At 39.5% G+C, this 17562-nt stretch overlaps 1 protein-coding gene across 3 annotated transcripts in view; it reads right to left on the bottom strand.

Moving 5' to 3' along the window:
• Positions 1–8916: 8916 nt before the first annotated feature.
• The window catches only part of PPP1R1B (protein phosphatase 1 regulatory inhibitor subunit 1B), a 92913-nt gene continuing 84267 nt past the window's right edge, over positions 8917–17562 (bottom strand). For 2 of the 3 annotated variants that reach the window (XM_042476201.1, XM_042476200.1), the window contains 2 exons: positions 12396–12545; positions 8917–11117 (listed from right to left, as the gene is read on the bottom strand). In XM_042476201.1, the coding sequence (XP_042332135.1) occupies positions 11014–11117; positions 12396–12545 (254 nt within the window). In that variant the 3' untranslated portion in view covers positions 8917–11013. The remainder of the gene's footprint in view (positions 11118–12395; positions 12546–17562) is intronic. The other variant, XM_042476198.1, reaches the window with a different exon arrangement.

The raw sequence follows: 17562 nt of genomic DNA, 5'->3' as shown, positions 1-17562 counted from the left end.
GAAATCTCTGCAAAGGAAGGCCATAGAACAAGGTTCCCAAATGCATCCAAAGCACAATCGCGGCAATGTGTTGAAGGGTCACTCACTGTCCAGTTGCCTTCTCCCATGAACATCCAGAGGGACACCCAGAGATTGGCACAGGGAGCATCCATCCCAAAGAAGCAGCAGTTGCTCGGCAAAAAGGATCCTGCAAGGCCAACAAAGGATGCCCATCACTCTGGCACTGCCAAGGAATCACAAAACTCTCACATTTGGGTGGATTAATCCCACATGAAAGCCTGGGATGTGTAGTTTGGTGTGGCCCCAGAGGTTTCTGGCAGACAAGGCTATACATCTCACAAAACTACAAATCCCAGAACTCCATACCCTTGAGCCATGGCAGTGAAAGCAGTGCCAAACTGCATCACTTCTACAGTATAGATGCAGCCTTGGTCTCCTGGTCCCTCTCCTAGAGAAAGAGAGAGAAAATGGAGAAGGAGAAGTTGGTCGACTTTCTTGCATGGAAGCAGAAAGCTGCTGGCTGGTAGCAAAAGCCTAGTGGTCACAGCATGAAGCAGAATCCCCAGGGACCATGTTGGCTTTTGGAAGAATATTTCACTTGAAATTGGTTCTTCCCTCCATCTGAAATATAAGCAGATTTTAATGTTTATACAGTCAGTCCTCCATAGGCACAGATTCTTTATCTATGGATTCAAGCACCCATGGTTTAAGAATATTTTAAAAATATATAAATTCCAAAATACAAAGGTTGATTTTTGCCATTTTATATAAGGGACACACTGTTCTACTATGACACTGTATTTAATGAGACTTGAGCATCCATGGATTTTGGTATCCATTGCAAGGGAGGCTTGAAACCAAATATCAGTGGATACCAAGTGCCCACTGGATTATTTTATCTTCATTTTTTTTTGTTACTCCGTTTTGGTTAATTTTCTTTTAGTACTTCCCCTCATTCCCTTCCCATTACTATTTCCCCCCTGGTTTTGGTTTTTAACCTCTTTACTTGCACACATTTTCCTTTGAGGACTTAAAAAACCAAAGTATTCTCTGTCATCCATTTACCCTTCCTTCCTTCCTTCCTTCCTTCCTTCCTTCCTTCCTTCCTTCCTTCCTTCCACAGTTAAAGACTTGAGTTACTTGTTAATCCTAATCGTACTTCATAATAATGCTAACTGTAGCAGAAATGAAATTTTCCTTTGGGGACTTAACAAACCAAAGTATTGTCTCCCATCCATTTACCTTTCTTTCTTTCTTTTGTTCGTTCGTTCGTTCGTTCTGTCTTTCTTCTGCCATAAAAGCCTTAAACAACTTGTTAATCCTAAGTGTAATAATACTAACCACAGCAGAAATCAACAGATACTCTATCAACCTGACTCTCCCTTCACTTCTGATAAGAGAAGGGCATGGATACTGGCAGTTGGGCTGAGAGAGCCTTGATCCTTCCGCCGTTGCACGCATCACAATGGCGCAAAACAGTAGTTCCTAGAAGCCTTGGTTCAGTGGAGGGAAAAGTGTTGCTATCCGTTGGGAGATATTTGATGGAGAAAGGACTATTGCTCTATTAGTGGACAGACTGGCTTCACAGAAATACACACACATTGTATCTACATTGTGGGACTGAAGTGCTCTTATATAACATTTTAAGTTACACTGTGTAATATGCAAAGTAAAAGGGAAGTTACTGGGTACTTAATTGTGGCAGACAGTGGTCTGAGGGAGAACTTGCAGGTTTAATGCAAGTCCTTGACCTGTCTTTACCATCCTTGTGAATAACAAAGGGCTCTTCCGTTTCAATCCTAATTCTAGTTAGTTACAGAAAGAGTTTTAAAGGGTGTAGATCAGCTTCACTTGGTTCAGTACACTGTAAGAATTAGAAAAAAAGAGGAACTAAATTTCTGAAAATATGACGGTACTAATAATTCACGTGGCCTTTATTTTATAGGGAAGACCTTATGGTTTTTCTTTTGATAAAAGCTTTAAAAATCAACACAATTCCTCCCTAATACATATTCCTCTGATCATGAAGCAATGCTCTTCAAGTATAAGTTTTGTGTGGTACACTGAGGCTTGTACCAATGAAATGCTGTGAAGATTGCATGTGTCCCTTTCTTCTTTGCAAGTTTGTTAAGCATTTGCAAAAATTAGGAAAAGACAGGCTTTCCATCTTGAAGTAAATGATAAGAAAAGGGCAGGAATATTTTTAAGGTTCAGGAATCTGCAAAAAAATTTAAACAAAGACATTTCATATTACATTTTGGGACTTTACAGAAGGATCACCCAAGTTATTTCTTCATGGGTTTGAATGGACTAGAATAAGCCTAATTGTGCTTTTGAGTGTCGGCACCATTCTTTACAAATGCATATTTATATACCCGAGTTATGTACGTATTCCCCAAAAAGCTTCACAGCAGTTGGAACCAGCACAAAAATATTTTGAATTTACGTAATCTTATTTTGTCTGCAATCTTAAATAGTTTGTTTTGAACAATAAAATATACTTCTGGCTCTATGAAAAAAAAGAAAGACACACACACACACACACACACACTTTGGAATAAAATCTCTGTGGTTTTTGAAAGACCAGATTGAAAAAATGTGAAAAGGCATGCACATTGCAGAAGTGTGGACATACTGGCATAAGTGTGGACATACTGGCTTCATAGAAAGATGTGTGTGTGTGTGTGTGTGTGTGTGTGTGTGTGTAGACACATGCACACTGGCACACAAACACTTTGAGGAAAATCTCCATGGTTTTTGAAAGACTAGACCTTTTAGAGACTGAGGGTTCACATTCAGTGGCGTTCCTGCACCAGGTGTTACTCGGTGCCAGAGGGGCAGACTTATGGTGTATGACTTTTGGGGTGGCAGGTGGGACATGCTGGGGGGAAAATCCAAAGCACATTCTCTCAGCCTCAGGCTGGCAAAAGTGGAGCAAAAGTCTTCATGACACATATTGTTCATTGAATTTCCCCAAAAAGGGATTTCCACAACTGTAAAGGCTCTTCCTTGTGTACTTATTGCATGAAAACATGTCACCTTTAAAGATGGGGGGGGGGATATCTGCCACCTCTAATAGAATCAGCCTCCATCCCATTGGGATGTCAGAATAATCTTCTAATGCATTTTTTTGTGTTGTATTAAAATGGCAGGAGATAACTCTGAACCTTTGTATTATTGAGCCTTTTTAAAAATCAAATGTCTGTGTTTTGAAGTCCAGCTGTGAAATCAGAGCTTTTTACCTAGGAATCATTTCCAGGCAGGTAGGCAGCAAAAATTAACACAGAATCTTGTGGCAGCTTGAAGACTAATAAATATTTTTATGGCATGAACTGTTCCCCAAACTGTACGCTTCATCTGTTGCATGAAGGGTTGCCTCATCTGGCAGATTTATGTATGTATTTAATTACCAATGTTTATGAATCACATGCCTTTAAAAAAATATCTAAGTAGTGTACAAACAAGGCCCCTCTTTTGGGCAACCTCAAGTAAGATTTCAACAGGTGCTGACAACTCAGAGGGCTCAATGCTTACCTAATTTTTATTGGTAAGGACTGGAGTTCCAAAGAGTGAGTAGGTGACATGAACGAAAGGCTATATTCTGAGCTGCCTTGGACGTAGGCACTACTAGGACAAATCATGAGTAGCATGATATCTGAACAGGCAGATACAGGTTGAGCTGCCTCTCAAGTCTGTATAAAGGCTTAGGTCCAGACTATCTGAAAGACCGTATCTCTCCATATAAACCATCCAGAGTTTAAAGATCTACAGAGGAAGGCTTTCTCTTGATCCTGTCACCATTACAGGTTCACTTGGTGAAGACACAAGAAAGATCCTTCTCTATGGCTGGTCTCACCCTCTGGTACTCCCTTCCATGGGAGCTAGGCTGCCCCTGTCCCTGCTTTCCTTTTGTCAACAGGCAAAAGTGTTTTTAAAGCAGGGTTTGAATATATAACTATGCTACAAAGATTTTTTAACTGGTTTTTAATTAATTTTTTAACTTGTGTATGTTTTAAAATAATTTTATATTATTTTAATTGTGACAGTTTAATTGTTTTATTTATTTACAGTATTTATACCCCACCTTTCAGCCCTAAAGGCTCTCAGAGCGGCTAAACTTCTTTCTTTAGTTAGTCTCAGAGGTCCTACAAGTTCTCTGTACATACTGATTCTATAGACTAACACAGCTATATCTTTGAATTCAAGAGTAACATTGGGAGAGTACTCTTCAGTCCTCAGTGTTAAGGCTTGGGGACAACACTATTTTGTCCCCAATGATGGTATGACAGGTTAAGGCTCATTCCTAGATGGGAACAGCCTGATCACTGTGCTTCATTAATTGGTAACATCCAGACTGGATTACTGAAATCCGCTGGTGGATTGCACTGGAGATTTGTCCAGATGCTGCAACTCACTTGTCCAGTCATGGCCTATTGACATTGTTCCTGTGCTGTGGAAGTTGCACTATCTGGCTCTATACTAGTGGACCAAGTTTAAGGTTTTGGCATTTGTTTCCAAAGCCTCAACAATTCAGGATCAGGATACTTTATTTATATGCCTCTTTTCTCCTGCAGTAGGACCCAAGGCAGCTCCCAGAAGGAAATCAATTAAAATCTACCTGTGCAAATTTTAAAATGATGCATACATCCTAAGAGGCCAGAAGCCATGCCAAAGCGGCACATAAGATGTACATGTCATTTAAACAGCATACCTCCAAAGTTACCTTTGCCGAGTTGAATTCTTATTTGGGAGGCAGCCGGGGTCTAGAGCACATAATTTAGCACTATAGCACTGAATCAGCTGCATCTCGGGTTCCAGGAGCACTCAGAAAACCACTTTTGAAAGTTGGGAGTTTTCCAACTTTGAAAAGCAACTTGTTGAGCACTCCTGAAACCTGGGATGCAGCTGGGCTGTATTCAGCTGGTGGATTCGATGGCAAATTACATGCTATAGACCCTGGCTGCCTCCCGATTTATAATTCAATTTGGGAGAGATAAGATGGGTTTTTTAGTGGTGTGATAAGCTCTCTTGACTGGAATGAGTGTAGTGATAATATTCTCCAAGGAGGTCTGCAGTTTTTCTGCCACAACTCTTGAGAACCTTCTCCCAGAATAAAATATTTGTAACTGGCTGTCTAGTATCCTGAGGACCATAAATCACAGCTGGAAGCAAAAAGTACAGATTGCAGGAACTGTTCAAGTAATTATCACTGTCTGCACTCCCCTTTTTGCATTTAATTTACCTGTCACCTCAGTTTATAGTCCTTTTATCCACGCAAGCATGTGTATAAATCTGCTGGTTGAAGTAATACTTCACAAATCTGCTGAAGTGGATAGTGTCCATGAAAACTTGTGCCATAATAAAAATGATAGTCTTTGGTTGGAAGCAGACTCTCTGTTGATTTAGTTACAGAGTTTCCCACTTCTGTTTTTGTCAGTCATAAATGTTCATATACCCAGATATAACGGCCGTTTCTATATTAAGAGGATTACTTGATTCATACATCTGAGGAAGTGGGCTGAATATGCACACAACAGCTGGCTTTCAGAAGGTGTGGGTGGCCACAATAGATGTGATGGGGAAGGGGGACTTGAGCAGGATCACACTCACTCACACTATGTGACTCCTTGAAAAGTGGAACTGCAGCAGAAGGGACCTATTGCACCAAGGCATTAATATAATAGCAGTGAGATTGAGAAGTTATTGACGGGTTTTGCACTACAGTAAGAAATGGAATGCAAGGCAGCAGCAGAATGGACACAATATTATGTGATAAGTACCAACGAAAGGTGTTTTTGTCTTAGTGCAATTCTGCTTTTATAACCTGGTGTGATAAATTATTTAGTTAACAGAAGGGGATGGCATCTTGATGACCCCCACTCCCATTCTCAGGCTTTTCTAAACTGAGTACATACATTCCAGGGTTTGTTTGCAGAAAATAGCCATTTTGTGTGTTCTTCCTCAGTAAGAACTTTCAACCTCTTGTTGCCTGACCACACCCTTCTGAACACGCTCTGATGTTGCTTGTGTGTCTTGGATTTCATCTTTGAAAATGCTGGCAGGTATGAGCATTATACTTAATCTACCTCTGTGAGAAAGGACAGTAGATTAATGAATTTAGAGCTTTTTTAGTTCTACAAGCTGTGTAATTTTTTTGTGGTGTCGAAGGTGTTGGAGCTGACTGCTGTATCCCTTTATTTCCTCCTTAAGTTTTTATTTGGCAAATACTGTAACTAGAAATTCTTTAAAATACTGCAAAGCATTTTAAAGCAGTACTAGGGAACCTCAAGTCCTTAAAATGTTCTGGATTGCAACTCTTATCCTTTAGCATCATGTTTGCTAGGGCCAGGAAGGCATTTATGCTTGTACCAGTTTAATTCAGTTTTTCCTCTTTATTCACTGGATAATTGCAACATCGTGTGATGCCATGTGATAATCATTGCCTTATTGCACTATATTGATGGAAGCACACCGCTATATCTCTGTCTTTTTTGCCAGTGTGATAATCTCCTAAGAATGCAATTCTGTTCCATTGGTTAAACAGCATCTTGCCTTGTTACAAAGGTGACCGCAGGGAGTGGGTGCATTTGGAAATCTGCTATTGTTGTTGTTGTTGTTGTTGTTGTTGTTGTTAAGTGACAAAATAAAAATTACTTTTGTTATAATGGTCTCTTTTTAACTGATCCATTTTAGTGAACTTTGCTCTTTAATTGGACTTTGATAATTTTCTACCCTCAATTAGGTTTTGGGGTATCTACATAGAGGCTTTCACTATATCAGTCTAGAAGTTTTAAGTATGGGTGGCCAAACTCTGTGGATCCTCCACACATTGAAATTTGGACTGACACCACCTTTTAGTTAAGGAGCATTTAGGAGAATTAGCAATACATTAAATAGCATTTGTTCAGAATTTCTGAAGCTATTTAAATCATAATTTAAGTTTTGCTTTTAATGCTACTTTCTTGGCCTTGGCCTCCATTATTTTCTTTCCTCCTTTACCTAGATGTTGGGAGAGTTATTTTAGTGATGGTGTAACCTGATGAATTATTTTGTATAAGCAGAAATGAAATACTTTTTGGAGATCCCACTACTTTTTAAAAGTATGCAAAAATGGAACAAAGGTGGCAAAGAACTGTGTTGCTGCCCTCCAGTTTATGACAAGAATAACTCCACAAAAGCATAACAAATATAGTGAGTGCTGAACAGGGAAGGATTACAATTTCTCAGCAACTTGGTTACCCACCTATTGTCAGAAAAAAGTTGTGAGGAGTGGGATTGGATATGTGTGCACTATGTACATCAAAACCATATTTACCGGGGATGTTTCAGATATGAGGGGGCCAACGGGATTATTGCCCCATTAAATAAGGATTATACCCCTCCATAAAATTTTCCTTCAATCCCCAAATTTCTAGCATTGAAGAGAGAGACAGTGAAAACCATTCACATCTAAACCTCTTCTGTTGGTTGTGTTTGCATTCCCTTGGTAACTTTACATGTCCCTTTTCTTTAGATGCCCAAAATTTATTTCTAAGTACTCAGTTGAAATTTAAACTTAGTACAGTGCTAGAAAATGTTGGGCTGAAGGGAAAAAATTATTAGGGAGAGAATTCTTATTTGAGAGGACAAAGCCCTCATTCCCCTTCCTCCATAGCTACACCTCTATCAGTCTTCCAAATACTGTAACTACAAAGGATGCTCTAGAACTTCTCAAGTTTGTGTCTAGGGAGGACATAAAATGCTATAGATAGATCAGCTGTAAACCTGTATGCTATTTTTATATCTGTTTTAAGTGTGATAGTTTACTATTTCACCTTCCTCATAAAAAAAGAAATCACAGGAGTTAGAGTTTGTGGAGTGTAGTTTTACAATCCTTCACTCAGTTCCCATCATTACACCACTGAAATAAAACAAGCAGTATGTTACTCTTGAAATCTGATTTTATTGCATCCTCTTTATACTCTCTCCCTAAAAGTAATATGTAATAAGTAACACTGTTTGTCTCTCACACACATTTTCTTTCACTGATATGGACCAAGAGCATGGATTCCTTTTCTGGGCAAGTTGAAACACATTGGTTTGCCCTCCATCCATGGCTCTGGTGAATAATAAGTACAATAAATAAGCCAACAGTTGGACAACATTCCACTTTTAGGACTTTGTTGCCACCTTATCCCACTGCACAATGTGCTGGCCAAATGAGAACAAGCTGGTACACGCTCTGAACAGCTCTCCTTGATACGATCAAGAAATAAGACAGATCTTAATTAAAAGGAACGGCATGGCTGAAGCAGTTAAGACAAGCATAAAACAGCCCTTGTCTCCTCAAGTGGGGCAGATGCCAGCTAGCTTTACTCATTTCCTTCTAAAAAGCCAAATAGCTGGATGCAATTGACTCTGAACGCAACAACAATGCCTCTTGCTGTATGCATGGTCCCAGCTGGGAGCTGGTGTAAAAAACTAGTTCCTGTAGCAACACAAAGATGCCCCTCTGAAGGGAGCAAAGATTTTTCTTGTGTACTGAGAGCAGAGTTGGGGAGAAATTAAGTGGAAGATTTAGTGGAGAAAAATCCAGGCTTTCAGCAGACACATAGTTCTAGAAAATCACACATCTGATGGAAGAAACCAAGGGTGCTTGTTTCAAGAGAGATAAACAAGTGATTCATAGCATGGTTGCCTGAAAATCCAATAAGCGAACTACTTTGACGGGCTACAGTGCCATGCTCTGTTGCAGATAATTTGAAAAGTTAACTTCAAAATATAAATTTTTCTTACCATGGCTGCCTATTTTCACATTTGAGGATAACATTGGGATTGTAAACATGCCATGTCACCTCACTCTGAGAACATTTAGCTACTCAGCGTTTCTGCCAAATTCGGCTAGGAAAGAAGTGAAATCTAATTCTCAAATAAAACAGACAGGACTGTCTAGAACAAATAGATTTGAGTAAACAGTGGGAATAAGTAAATGTTTCTTACAAAATAGGCATTGTTTGTTGGAAGAGTGTGTAAGCTACTCTTACCTCACTAGTTATTTGAAGTGGAAATATCTCAACATGTGTGTGTAGAACATTGGCAAGAAGCTTGCAGCCCTCCATATGTTGCACTGCAACTTCATCATCCATCTCAATCATCTGTGCTGGCTAGGAATAGGAAGTGCAGTCTAACAACATCTGAAGGGTCACACCATTTTTGGTGTCCGAGTTAAGATACCAGTGAACATGCAAACGGGTGAGAATTCTAACTGGGTGTAATCATAGATTAGAACTCTTACTCTTCAAACCTTGTCATACCCACAGCCAGCGCAGCTTGGTTCATGCATTCATGGATAATCTGCAAAAGATATATAACTGCCACATGGTAGTACAACTCTTGGCTGACATGGTAAGGACAATCTGGCTTACTTCATGCTATGGCCACCCCTCACTTCCATAAAACACACTTTAAACATTGTTTTTATTTACAAAGCTTTAATAGAGCGGAGAGGCACATGGAAAGAGGCATTTTCCAATACACAGGAAGAAGGGTGGGGCGGGTAGCTGGTCAAAGGGCTTAGAAAGAGAAAAAACACCTCAAACTGTACAGATTGATTGAGTCATGATTTTCAGCTTTCAGGAGGAGGAATGTAATTTTGGAGGGGAGGCAAAAGAGAAAAGGACCACCCTTAGAACTCTTCTCTAGCTTATCAGTCTGAATGTGGCTCAGGTTGCTGGTTCCTGGGGACCCCGTGCTTTCTCAAAATGTATCTGCCCCAGTCATAATGCCTTCAGGTGAAAGGTGGTTCCAGATGAAGTTTTTATTGTGAAATCTCCCTGCTTTGTTCACAGAATTTTACAGATGACTGAGACAACGAACCCTGCTATTTGTGATTCTCCTGTGTTTTTCCACTACTACTTCTATCTTATTTCTTACTGCACAACACCTGAAAGACAGAAAGGTAGAATTGTGGTACAGTGTTATATTTAGATGGTGGCACTACAATTGTCTGGAGGCACATTAGTGACTAACTTATGTGGATAATAGTGTTGCCGTTGGTTTCACACACAACTATTGCAGAATTTCAGATCTCAATGGAGTACCTCTAAAGAACTGCCATGGATGATAGCCAAAATGCATATATCTTGGGGTGGCCCACAACTTCAGCTGAAATTTCTAGACCTTAGTGCCACAGCCAAAATTCAGCAGCAAGCACTGCCTCCCCACAAAAGCACAACTTCCCTCCTTTAAGACAAATCATACAGAAAACATGTCGTTCCTTTCTAAGCTAGGGGCATGATTTTGCTTAAGAAGAATATGAGTGCTCCCTCTGCATCCTATTTCGCAGTAAAAATGCAGCTCTTTAAATCATCACTGATTTTCTGAAAACTGAAAGTTCAAAGGGTGCTTGTTTTAAAACTGAGGGCCACCCAAAGTGTAGTGATCGATTTGAAAGGAAGGATGCAAAACTGGGTGGGGAAGGTGTATGTCGTCCACTTCTGATCTAGAGTTGCTACTTTAAATGCAGGATGTGCGACCTGTAACATTAATCCTGAACAGATCATGGTGCAGGATGAGGAACCATAAAGTTCTGTCAAATTGGACAAAGGTACCTGTCCTCCTTCATACTACCCCAGATTCAACCTGACAAACTCTGATCTAGCTCAGGCACTTCAGACAGTCACCAACTTGAAGTACGTGCTCACAACCTGTGAATTTCAAGGCATAGTAGAGATAGCCATCTCTGCCACCCAGCTCCTGCACTTGGCTATCAAGTTTACCTCTGAGCATGGAGGTGTCATTCCTATCTTCTCTGCCCACCAGGTTTCCTTTCACTCTCCCCTGTTCCTCCCTTTCTCTCTACTAAATAATTCACTGAACACAAACCAAACACTGCCAAAAAGAAAGACAAATTTGGAACAGAAAAGAGGATAAAAGAGAAAAAATAGTTGTTAAAGGAAATAATTTGATTCGACTTGATGAAAAATGAGAGTTCTCCATCAACAGGACAGCTCCCAGCTCAGCCCTTCACTGATGCTAGGTAGTAGTGTGGATAGGAGGTGGGGAGGAACGGTTTTCCAGGTTAACAGCACGAGGAGGTCTCTCTTCCCAACTGGAGTGACTCAGTTCCATGACATGATCTAGACCAGAAGAAAAGGGGAAAACAGTTTTTAATATATGTTATCTTCAAATTTAGCATATTCGCTGCATCTGCACTACAGAAACAAAGCAGACACCCCTTTAACTGCCATGGCTCAATGCTATGGACTCCTGGGATCTGTAGCTTGCTGTAGGTACCCAAGCTCTCTGACAGAGAAGGCTAAATATCCCACGAAACCACAAATCCCAGAATACCACAGCACTTAGCCATGGCAGTTAAAGTGGAGTCAAACTGCATTGTTTCTGCAGTGCAGACACAGCCTGGATCTCAAAAACTCAAAATAATATCTAATGACTTTCAATGCAATGGTTTTATTTCAGGGAGCCCTTGGGACATTTTGTTGAGATATAGACATTTCAGTAATAATACTGAATAGTTAGAACACAAATATCACTGGATGATTTTGGGCCAACCCTATCAATCACGCAGTTAATCTGCTTCATGTATGCTAATCCCATATACATAAAATGAGCAAGAGCAAATTATTGTAGCTTTGAGAGTTGAATTTGACAACTGAGTGTGACAGATGGTAGTGACACAGTTCTTTCACTTATCATTTGTACCACTGGAAAATGAGGGCATTTGCACTTTTGATAAGTCCAGTAGTAGAGTATTCTTTCCACTGGGGCCAAGGTGGTCTATGGATTATGTAGCTGGATTTGTTTCCAAGCCTTCCTGGTTGTAAGAATCACCTTTACCACCAACACATAGTGTGGTGTGGGCATGTTGCTGTCTCAGACTTTCTTTTCTTGTTCATAAAAATGGAAATAATAGAGACCTCCTTAAAAAACACTGTTGTATGGTAAACACACAACGTAGATGATACAGTGCTTTTGCAAAACTAGAAATGCAATAGATTAGGAATAGGTAAGGACTAGGCCTAGTACAGGTTTATCTCAGTTAGCAAAGCCTCTGATAAAGAAGCTTCTTTTTACCAAGTCTTTTTATAGAAGAGTAGTCCAGCCTTTTTCTTCCTTGTCCTCTATCTACTGGGAGTTGTTGTTTTCCCTCCAGCATTGGGACTGGGAGGATGATGAAGGAGGGCTGGAGCAACACTTGCAGTGTTGGGTTGCAGCAGTGAGTTTACAGTAAACAAAACACTACAAACGGAGCTAGGAAAGAATTGGATTCTACTCTAGGTGATCTTACTATGGCTGTATGTTCTTATGTACAACAGGTGAAGTAAACAGTTGCCTCCAGTACCACTTACTGTGATGCTAAGCAACTCAGAGACAGAGCTCCCATCCACCAACATTACCTGTCATTGGTGGGTCTCCCTGACCCAAATCCACCTCTTTCTCTTGGTTCTGTTGCTCCTGGGGTTCTCCACCCTCAGCTTCACCTTCTGTTTTCTCTGATTCACTGGGGACCTCCTCCACAGATCCAGCAAAAGATACTTTCTGACCACCTGGAGGGATCAAATTTCATAGTAACAAAAAGCAAAGGAAAACATATTCACATAGAATCCTTCAGAGCGATAATGGCTACAAGCATCAGAGATCAAGCAAAGGCATTTATACTTCACTGTGAGCATCTTTTAGAATGTAAATATAGCTTGGACAAAAGTTGCCTTGAATCCTATTTAGAGAGACAGCTGGGCTATAAATCCAATAGATCGATAGATAGATAGATAGATAGATAGATAGATAGATAGATAGATAGATAGATAGAGTTCCTTTTTGGCTGTTCAGACTGTGGGAATTGTAAACCATAAAAGTAACTTTGCCAAGCTCTGGAAAAAAAATAACCTTTTCCACTTAAGAGAATGGATTTATGATTCTACTCATGCCTCCAAAAGAAGAAAAATTGATGTTTTAAGCGCCAGCCTTAACTTTTGCATCATGTACTTAGTACTGTAAACAGATGTATGCTAAGTTTCCATCTTTTTGTGTGTGTAAAATGAATGGGGAAGTCCCACAGACATTCTTATGTCCCTGGGACATTATCCTAGAGGCCATAGGAAAGATCGACTCTCCCTCTTCAACATCACAAATTTAAGAGTGTGACAAGGCTTCAGCAATGTCAGAGCATTTTCACCTTGCCTTATGATTGCCCTATTCAACTCTGCAGGTTCTTTAACCTTTGTTTTTCCAGAAGAAAATCCATTGAATTCCATAAACTCTTGCTTATTGGGAGTGTGTGGCAAAAATTTAACTTCAGATCAGCTCTATAATATATAGCATTGATTGATATTGCCCTTTAAGAAGATGAAAGCAATGCATAAACATTATTTTAGATCTCTTTACACCCACCTTCTCTTGTTCTTAATATCTCCATATGATTCACATTTTAATTATTCTCTTCATAGATTATCCAATGGTATAAAAACTGTAACAGGCAGGAGGCAAAAGAGCCTCCAACATCCTTAGAATGTAGTTGCTGTTTGCTATCATATACAGTAAATCTGGGCAGAGATTTCACAAGATGAAGCTGAAATGAGGAGAAGCAACAAACGAAGCCAGACTACATGAAGCTGAGTCATACCAGTGCGCTTCTCTTTCTCTAGCACACACACACATAGCAGCACTTCTCATGCAAAGACATCACAACTCATGCAGTAGTGATTCACACACACAGTCACAGCAGCTCCCCGTCTCCACCTGCTGTCTTCCACAACAGCCAGCAATCTGCTTGGTGATAGCCACTTTGCTTTTGGAAAGCTGTCTCTGTCTAAAAACCTGAATCAAGAAGCAGTTGCTAAATTACTTGCCCTCAAATAAATATCAGACTAAAATGGAAATTTTTGAGCAGATTTTCACAAGCAAAAGGAGCACCTGTGATAACACTGACTTTAAAAAATAATAATAATGTAAACTGCCCAATGTAATGTAAAGTATGTAATGTATTCCCCCATGTGATAGTCTAGTATGTTCTAGATGCAAGAAAAATTGTAGAAAGCATAAGATCCCTAGAGTGAAACAGGCAAAAAAATTAAACTGCTCCAATCCAGCAATACTTCAGCAAAAAATTCTAAAATTTAACAGTATTATACCCCTCTCTACCCAACCCAGGAATATTCTCTATGCCAAATGATGTGCTGACAGAGGACATCCACTTGATTTTATAATAAATCAAGATTTTAGGTTTTATAAGAAAACTGAAAAAGTCAGCTGCATTAGCTGCACAGCTATTCTCACAGCTATATAATACCATCTTTGACCTCGTTCCAAGTCTCCTTGAATCAACCCTTTCTTACCAAACCCCTCTTGTTGTTATAGGGACCCCACTGTGCTGCCATTTTAAATGTCCCAGTTGTGCTTATTTACAGTCCCTATTTTTTGTATCTATCCCTGGTAAATCACTGGCTCTATTTTGCCTTTGTTGGATGTTTTATTAAAGAGTCCCTAGGACCTAGCTACATATCACATTAAATTAGTTCCTGGCAGCATTGTAGGACATATATGGCATCACATTTGAAAACAGTCCATCAAAATGCCTTGTAAAATTCCCTTTAATTCTAACTTTGACTAGAAAATATTACTTGCTACACCCTCCTAAAGATGCCTTTCCTACTGGTTATGTTACTTTTAAAATGTGATTTTGTTATGCCCCTATTGCCAAATAAACCCTTGTAATGTGCTAGGTAGCTGCATTATTTGTGACTCCTTGACTTCCATGTTCTCATTTAATCCATGTCTCCCTTGTGATGGGACCTAAAAACTTTTCACACTACACAATTATAACATTTTAACTGTCATAGCAACATCCTATAGACTCCCGGGACTTGCACTTTGGGGAGGCACTACAGATCTCTGGCAGAGAATTCTAAATGCCCCTCCCTAAACTGCAAATCCCAAGAGGCTGTTGCAACAGAAGTTAAAGTGGAAACATAGTGCTAGAACTACATACTGTAGTGTGAAATAGCCCATTGCTGAAAAGCTTTTCAGTGGAGAACCTTTTGGAATAATTCTCATCATTCTGACTATCCATTGTCTCCTCCAGAACAGGAAGGCAATGAAAAGGCTCCTTTCGTGGATAAACTTTGGGTGAACAACGAAGGCTACTTGAGCTCCTGCATGTTTTTTGGTTTCTTTTTTTGTAATCCTGACTTGTAGGGTCATTTCTCACTACAGTTATGGCACTTTGACTCCACTTTAACTGCATGGATCCATACAGTTAAAGTGAAATCAATAGTATTATAACTGTGGGTTTTGAAAGCAGCCCTCATTTGCCCCTGAACCTCATCACTCTTTGGTCCTACCTTCTGGTTTCCAGCTCCTGCTGCCCATGTGTCCCAATCCTGACACTCTACCCTGCAGAGCAAATCGTAAGAAAAGGGAAGCCAAATCGCATTACAGCCAAATGGGAGTCTTCCCCCAGTCGCCAACTGGAACATTTACTTTGCGAGTGGTAATTCTGTCAAAACTCTGGTAGAAGCAGAAACTGGTTTAACTTCCTATCTGTACACATTATGATCCGAATTCAACATGGAACCAACTGCTCTTCCCATTTCAGGTTGAGTCTCCCTTATCCAAAATGTTTGGGATCCGAAGTGTTTTGGATTTTGGATTCTTTTGGATTTTGGAATACTTGTACTCCCATATACATACATAATGGGATATATTGGAGATGGGGTTCAAGTCAAAATACACATGTAAGCCTGAACATAATTTTATACAATATTTTAAATAATTCTCTACATGAAACAAAGTTTGTGTACACTGAACCATCAGTAAGCAAAGGTGTCACTACCTCAGCCATCCATAAAAAAGTTTTGGACGTTGGAGTGTTTCAGAATTTCGGACAAGGGAAACTCAAATTGTACAGTGGGCTCTTGTTATCCGCTGGGATCTAGTTCCAGGACCTCTGTGGAGACCAAAATCCATGGTTGCTCAAGTCCCATTATATGCAATAGTGTAGTAAAATGGTGTCCCTTATTTAAAAAAATGTACCACTTACCAACAAAACTTTACTGTCTGAAATTTTATTACACTTGGCCTTCCTTATCCACAATTTTTTTATCCATGGATTCAACCATCCATGACTTGAAAAAAATATTTTAAAGTATAAATTCCACATAGCAAACCTTGATTTTTCATTTTATATAAGGGACACCATTTTGCTCTGCCATTATATTTAATGGGACTTGAGAATCCACAGATTTTGTTATCCACGGGGAATCCTGGAACCAACCCCAGCGGATAACAAGGTCCCACTGTATTATTATTTTGGAATATTTTCAAACCATGGATGGTGAAATCTGTGAATACAGACAGCTGACTGTACTTTAAAACAAACCTCAGATGGTGCTATAGCCAATATATTTAACATCTAATCTAGCTATATCCACAGTGTGGAGTTCTGGTATTACTACTCTTCCTCTTATTAGGATATTCATAAATTAAATGTGAGTAGGAACATATGTCTTAGTTTTTAGTGTACATGTAGGTAAATGTAAAGCAGGTTAACATTAAAGCACCATACTGTACATAATACCTGCCACTTCGTGCACAATAGCTGATGAGGTATGTTTTGAATACTTCATACCGTAGTCATATGGTCAAATACTTCCAACATTTTAGCGTAGCTTCATTAAAAATAACCATCAACCTCTTGGCATTTAAATCAGTCAGTAACAGGACTATAAACAGCTCAGAACAGGCAGTGTAGTATCTCAACATTATGTAACAGTGGAGGGAGTGGAGCTACTGAAGTGTTCCATGATATGAAAATATTTTTTCCAAACATGAGAATAAATAATATTACAAACATGTGCCTCATCCTGGAAACATTGGAGGATGAATAATTTATCTAATTAGTACATTGTTCTTGGTGAAGTTAATTTTTAAAAAGCCAAACACCTTTGTGGACATCTAGATCATGAAGTGTGCTTCAAGGCACCTTAATGAAGTTCAGTTAACTCTAGGGCTTCCTGCACTCACCCACTCACAGCGAGCCTGGCTGAATGACAGCATAATGATTCTGGAGGAGGACTATATGAATGTTGCACAGATATAGCACACTGATAAAGAACAGGGAGCTCGAACATGTTCTCTATTAAAAAAAGCATGCACACATTATGCTGTCATATCAGGCAGTACATCTGCTGTTTGTATGTGTTTGTGGAGAGGGAGATTCACTGGTGGTATCCTTATAGTTTCATATTGTCATAATTCTCCACCAAAGAATCCCACATTCTGCACTTTAAAAGTTAATTTCTCTGCCCTATATATACTATACAAACGTGCACAAATTAACTAATTTTTCATTATCACAGAAGTCATCTCCCCTTCTAATAGCAAACTCAGGTAGTGAATGATGACAGAATTATAGCCAAGGGTGGATCAATGACAAACCAGAAAAAATTATCATTATGTTCAGGGGAACCTCAAGGTTTGCAGAGTTACACAGATAACTGTTTTTGTAGAGGGGGAAAGAGGGCGAAACATTCACCAAAGAATTCAGTGAGAGAATTCAACAACCCC

Source organism: Sceloporus undulatus, chromosome 6 (assembly GCF_019175285.1).
Source record: "Sceloporus undulatus isolate JIND9_A2432 ecotype Alabama chromosome 6, SceUnd_v1.1, whole genome shotgun sequence".
NCBI lineage: Eukaryota > Metazoa > Chordata > Lepidosauria > Squamata > Phrynosomatidae > Sceloporus > Sceloporus undulatus.
The sequence above is the reverse complement of the archived record's forward strand: the minus strand, read 5'-3'. Positions and strand labels throughout refer to the sequence as shown.